Source organism: Telopea speciosissima, chromosome 3 (assembly GCF_018873765.1).
Source record: "Telopea speciosissima isolate NSW1024214 ecotype Mountain lineage chromosome 3, Tspe_v1, whole genome shotgun sequence".
NCBI classification, from domain to species: Eukaryota; Viridiplantae; Streptophyta; class Magnoliopsida; order Proteales; family Proteaceae; genus Telopea; species Telopea speciosissima.
In genome coordinates, this window is record NC_057918.1 from 25136187 (window position 1) to 25142584 (window position 6398).

Sequence of the window (6398 nt, forward strand, 5' to 3'; positions counted from 1 at the left end):
CCATTCATGGGAAAACTGGTTTGACTTGGTCTGCATGGGCCCAGCCCTATTAATTGGACCAGTGAGCCTTGTACTCTAGAGAGCCCATTTTCTTGTTTAATTTCAAACCTCATTAATTAAACAAGTTTAACTATGATAGAGGCATAGAGCATGAAAGCAACCCCTCCCAAACGTGCACCAAACCTATCAGTTCTTCAAACCTGCCACCAACAAGAAGTTGAACTCTAAGTCATGCTCACCATACCTACCATTGAAATCTACAAATTAACTGATATAACTAATTCACAAATGGGTCACACAAACACTACATAAAATTCTCAGAACACAACTTGTCAAATTCACACTCAAATCCATGATTCATACTTTTTTATCTTTTTTTTTTTTTCTTCCCAATTTTTATCAGGTTTTGGTCCAGTTTTTTGCTTTGTTGGTCCGGTCGGTTTCGATTTCTACTGGTTTCTTAGAAAAACTCAAATCAAAGCTGAACCAATAAGCATTTAATTTGGTTTTTTGGTCGGTCCAACCGGTTTGGGATGGAATCTGACACCCCTAATTTATAATGTATTGATCTCAGAACTCAGTTAGTGTCATCATCAGTTCAACAAAACTGAATTCAAATCGGCTCCAGGTGTTCTGATTCAATAGCCAGCCTACGAATTACAAACTATGGATAAAAACCAAATTGAACTATGAACATACCAGCCAAGTAATGATCTGAGTTAAAATTAATTAAACCCATTTGAGCGATCAAGATTTGCTTTTGTTAGTATATATCACCCCTGGTTCTGGTGCAACAGGAATAGTAGAAGCCCGTCGAACCAACACTCAAGCATATAAGGGGGAGGGGGATAGCTTCCAGGCTGTGTGGCCCCTGCACCACCGTGAGGGCCAATAAAAAAGTGCAGGGTATTCAACAAGGATGAGATATTTCATTTCACGGGAGAGGAGCGATCATTTCACCCTTTCTATGTCTAGACGCAGACGCAGGCGCCATGTAACCTTGCAGCCTTCATTTTCCCTAATATAAATATGTTGCATATAATGGACATATACATATAGGGAAGTGATTATGGCCAGGAGCGTAGCCTCTACTAGCTCTCCCCTCTCTATCTCTCTCCTCCCCTCCTCTGAAATGACTTCTGTCATGCGTGTCACTTTCAACCATTAAGTACTTATGATTTGGCAGGTTGGTGGTGGGATAAATTGAGAGCCCCTTGATAGGCCATTTGTCATATTTGATTGCCGTTCTTAACTGTATGGTCCACCATATATGAATTTTTTTTTATTTTTTATGTTTCAATAATTCTTGTTGATTTCCTATTTATCTCTCTTCCTAGGTTTGCAAACTTTCTATTAACAAAACATATGGGCATATGAAATTAATATGAAATTTTAACCGTTTAGGAATGATATAAGTGGACAACTTACTTCCCAAATTTAAGCTCCAACTGAACTATCACATTGAATTTGTTAAAGGAGTGATGACTGATGAATGTGTTTTGTGTGTGGGTATGCTGGAATCTAGTTCTTAGGTTGATATAACATATAGGAAGCCACATGTGATACATAATACATTGTATATTTAATGGGCCCAAGGCCAATAATGTTCTGCCTAGCCCAAGACTGTGGTGAGCCAGAAAACTTGTGGGCCGGGCCTTATCCCTCTTTGATTAACCTGCATATATCTAGTGACCTAAGGCCCATTGCTTAAATAAAACCTCCTATCTCCTCTATAGAAAAATTGAACCCCCGTTTGGTTGTAAGGGAAATTTAAGGGGAGAATAGTGAAAATTTTCAAACCTAGAAAAGAAATTTTGTAATCATTACCCAACATGATTGTATGAAATACTTATATTTCCTAACATACTAGTAATGATACTTTTTAGATGTAATTTTATTTTACTTATTTGAATTCAAATCACATTTAATGGATTCCTATAAAAGAGGGAGAGAGGAAAAAGTAAAAAAGAAAAAAGACAAAAAAATAGGGGAAACAAAATGAACTCTCCGTGAATTGATATCAAACGTGGCATTAGGAGAGGATCATTGGAGAGGAATCCTCTTCAATGTCGTTGGAGAGGATCTAGACTCTAGCTCCAGCTCCACCCCGATGATTAGGGAGGTCCCGAGGAAACAAAAAGATCTCCCCCACCCCAACCCCCGACAATATTCCTTCATCTCTATATGGGGAATCCTTTCTATCAAACTGAAACAACAACAACAACCATAACCTTATCCTAACTAAATGGAATCGGCTACATGGATCCGAAGAGACTGTGACAGTAAAAGAAATAAGAGAAGTAAAAAGAAGTACAAGAAGTAAAAGAAAGAAGAATAGAGAATAAGTAAAGGAAAAAAGTCAAAACAGTATCCCAGGAATATTCCCCTACAAGGGGTCGGCTACACGGGTCCTAGTCCTCCAAACAACTCTATATGCAGTCATACTAGGATCAAGTCCTACCACATGCATATACACGGAAAAAAAAAAAAAAAAGAAAGCAAGAAGAGAGAGAAATCACACAACCACAATGCGAGAATGTATGTGGTTTGACAAGGTGTCCACGTCTATAGTGAGATGAGAGCAATCTTCATTAACAATGGAGAAAAGGGTTACAAGCTCGCTTACTCATGCCTCTGTGTTTACAAAGAATTTCCCATTATCCCTAATACCCATCGCTACCAATTTAAGGGGAAGACAAAGAGATACAATTTTTCCGAAATTACAAAATACAAGACATCAACCCTTGACAATGGCTCCCTATGGTTTAAAATGAAACTGCGGGGGAGTACATTGGCCTGTAACGTCAAGGCCCACGGCTGATCATAGCCCATTGAGTAATTGAGCTAATGAACCAGATCGGATGATAGTTTGTTTTTATTAGTCGTAAAAAAAAAAAAAACATCTCAGTGCATGAGGCTCCCACTACCGCAGGGTGGATCTTTATCCCCTCAATTTACCTACTCCTCAATTCCATCTAATAAGGGTGGAAATGACCATCCTACCCCCTACCCAAACACACTGCCTGGGTGGAGTCCACCTCCCTCTATTAAAGAGAATTGAGGAAATTGACGGGCAAGCAAATTGAGGAGATAATTTTCTGGTCTTTCTTGGACTATGATCCGTTAATAGTAAAAATTTGTAAGTAGAATCAGTTTTACTTGGCCATTTCAGCTTGTTCTCAAAATGGATTATCAGTGTTTGTATTAGTATTGCTAAGATACAAAAGTCTGAGACAAGAAAATAAGTCTCATATGGAACCCAGGAATTCAATAGTTACCTGATTGAATGAGATAGGCTCTGATTCTATTTTTTCCAAAACACTAAAGGACTTTTATATTAGGCAACCTTACAACTATCATGCTTATGTTTCAGACTTCTGATTAGGACTGAACTGAACCATGAACTAGCAGACCTCACTGGTTAACAAAATTCAGCTCCAAGCTTCAGCCAAGCTAGTTACTAGATTTAAGCTTGGGAAACAATAACCCAAAAACACATTCTCACAAGCTACTGGAATATCTTTATAATTTTTGTAAAAGAGCAAGCCACAACTTGGTAATATCTTCAAAATAATTGGTCTACATATATCCTTTAAGAAGTATCAACATTTTTTTTTTTTGGTGAATAAGAAGTATCAACATAGGACTGCTGTTTCTACAAGAAGTACAATTCAAGTTGCTGATAATGTTGATAATATCAAAAACACATTTAGCGAGCATTTAGAAACCACATGGAAAGGGAAACATCCCTTTTACTTTCTCCTAACATTCGAAATGAGGTTATAATTAACCATCATGCAGAGTGCATAGATTGATGATTCTGACTCAGATTATCAAGCTTGTTTCTTCAAATGCAATGGAGAACTGCTAAAGGATGATTTCAATTTGATGTAGTCCCCAACTCCTCCTTAGATGATCAAAATGTCCTACTTTACAACTAACAACACAAAAAGGCAGGAAGCTTTTAGTAGTATTACCTAATGGATGAGCATCCCCAAGAAAATAGACCTATATATATGCCCAGTAAGAAGAAAATATTCACCCAGAGGAACCTGTAATCCAGATACAGACGGCAACCCATCAAATCTCACTAGAGATTCACCGCTTGTTGAGTATCCTTCTTCAAAAATCCCTACAACTGCAACATCTGGCCAAACCTTCAACACCTGTAATCATTCAGAATCAGAAGATTCTAAACTGGATATCTCAATGAAGGACTACAATGTCTACAAGAACAGTATTTTAGCACAAGATGAAGCTCTATGAAAACTGTTGATTTCAAACTGCAAGCGACTCATATCTTGATATTCAGGATCTGTAAGGCTGGAGATCCTTTCATCAAAGCAAATGACAACACTCTCCAAAACCGCCGAATTCTTGAGCACAAACTTGATCATATCCATCAGGAATTTTGTACCGAAAAACTCATGTATCTCAATCTTCTTGAGGCAATTGAAACACCACATTTGCGATTCCCAATAGAGCCGCTCATTAAAGTCGAACAACTCATTCAGAACCTCAATGTCAAGGTCATATTCCTGGAGAATCAAACACAACAGTTACTACTGATTCTGTTTTCACCAATAAGAACTGTAAACTAAAGCCATCGAGATGGAAATCATCCTGATGGTATACATTACCCAAATGTGGGCGAATTTGCCCGTGATCAAAGTCAAACTCTCCAAATTTGGTGAACTCCTTAACAAGCAAGCTATGCCCAAAAACTCTAATGTGTGCAAGCCCACCTTCAATTTTAAATGCTTCAGGTTATTGAGTGGAGTTTCCAAACTCTGTTGGTTTCCTTCTAGTGGCAGAACCTTTATAAAACAAGAGAGAATCCACAAGATCAAGTAATAAGCAGCTTCAACCTCAGACAAGGATAGTGACAAGAACCAAGCATACCTGAAGGAACCAGCTACACAGGGTTAGAGCCTGGGCATGGTCCAGCTCCTTCAGAAGTTTATGGAGAATCTGACTCTGACCCGGGAATATAGTTGTCTGATCATTAATAATTTTAGCATCAACCAGATGGGACATTCTTTTAAGAGACAGTTCCCAAATATGTTTTCCACAGAATTTAAAAGATAGAAGATTTGGTGCAGATATATGAATTGACCGAATTGGTTTATGAGAAAAATCCTCAGTCCACCTTACACCTGCCACCTGAGTGTCCATCACCTCATTGATATAGCAATTTTTTATAGTCAGTGTCTTGAGTTTCAAATCCAGAGGATGATTCATGAATTGATCAGGAAAATAACAGGTTTTAAGACTTAAGTCTTGTAAGAGTGGACACTTAGTTATTAGAACTCCAATAGAGCCATCCAACACTAACACAAATCTGAGAAACAAACTTCGAAGTGAGCTCAATGCCTCAAAACTAGACAAATTGAACTTGCAGAGGTGTAGTTTCAGAACTGTCAACCAGGTAGGTGCAATGGGATGATGAGGCATCTGATAGAGTGCGACATTTCGGAGGAATGCCAGACTATAACCCTTGGAAAAATCCAAGATGAGCTCATGAGCCTTGCTTGTCATCGCCAAGTGAACCCACCTGTCAATACTTTCGGTGTACCTAAAATGCTTATGGTAATAGAATGAGAGCCGAAATTTGCTTATGGTTCTGCCGTCAACAAACATGAGCATCCGGTCTAAGAACTCCACAAACTTTCCCATCTTACTTTCATGGCATTGGCATAGCCAATCGTAACAAAGACAATTTTCAAACAGAGACTGATCAAAATCTAAATTCGGGGCTTGGGTCCAGAGGTACCTCCATCCCTTGGATAAAACGCTTGTCCTGATCAAATCTCTCATAGGCAAGAAGGAAAAGATGTTTACGAGAAGGCATTCTGGTAAGTTGCTTATCAGATCAGCATTGCCTTCAGTGTAAACCCTTAATCGTTTACTGGGTTTCAAGACTTTCTCGGGGAACATTGCTGACATCGTACAAATCTCTTCCCCTTTGCTTGTTAGCTCTAATTCGATCTCTGTAACTTGTTTATACGTATTATATCAGAGAAGTTCAAATAGCATAAATTAAGTACTTCCAACTAAAACAATTGAAGCTGAAGCATCCCAAGCATGCTCTTAAAGTACTCTATCAAAATTGGAAAAAAAAAAAAACTAAGAAATAAGCATTTCCAGCTCAAATAAAGAAAAGTGAAAATGGGTTTTACTTACTAGTTTTCAGTCTTCAAGAACTCACCACTTTATGGGAGCCCAGCTCATCGTGGTTGATCTAAGTTGCAGATTTGCATCATAATCGCCGTCCAGTTATCCTAGGGCGTGGGTCATTCTCAAAGCGATTAAAAAGAAAATGCTTAGTTGAAGTCTCATGGGTGATCAACTGAGCTCCGTCACTGGTTCAAGCATGCTCAGTATTCGATAAAATGCCT

At 38.4% G+C, this 6398-nt stretch overlaps 1 protein-coding gene across 1 annotated transcript; it reads right to left on the reverse strand.

Annotated features, from left to right (window-relative positions):
• Nucleotides 1–3960: 3960 nt before the first annotated feature.
• On the reverse strand, nucleotides 3961–6068 carry LOC122654138 (putative F-box/LRR-repeat protein At5g54820). Its single transcript, XM_043848115.1, has 3 exons — nucleotides 4903–6068; nucleotides 4641–4817; nucleotides 3961–4538 (listed from the first exon to the last, which is right to left on the reverse strand). The coding sequence occupies exons 1-3, from the start codon at nucleotides 5944–5946 to the stop codon at nucleotides 4227–4229; spliced, it is 1533 nt and encodes a 510-aa protein (XP_043704050.1). The 5' UTR covers nucleotides 5947–6068; the 3' UTR covers nucleotides 3961–4226.
• Between the last annotated feature and the right edge of the window lie 330 nt (nucleotides 6069–6398).

Excerpts from the sequence above, each read along its gene's own strand:
- LOC122654138 (XM_043848115.1), bottom strand. The coding sequence starts at position 5,946 with ATGTCAGCAATGTTCCCCGAGAAAGTCTTGAAACCCAGTAAACGATTA. Across the intron at positions 4,818-4,902 it reads TGTGTAGCTGGTTCCTTCAG|GTTCTGCCACTAGAAGGAAA; the intron begins GTATGCTTGGTT and ends TGTTTTATAAAG. Across the intron at positions 4,539-4,640 it reads GCAAATTCGCCCACATTTGG|GAATATGACCTTGACATTGA; the intron begins GTAATGTATACC and ends TTGATTCTCCAG.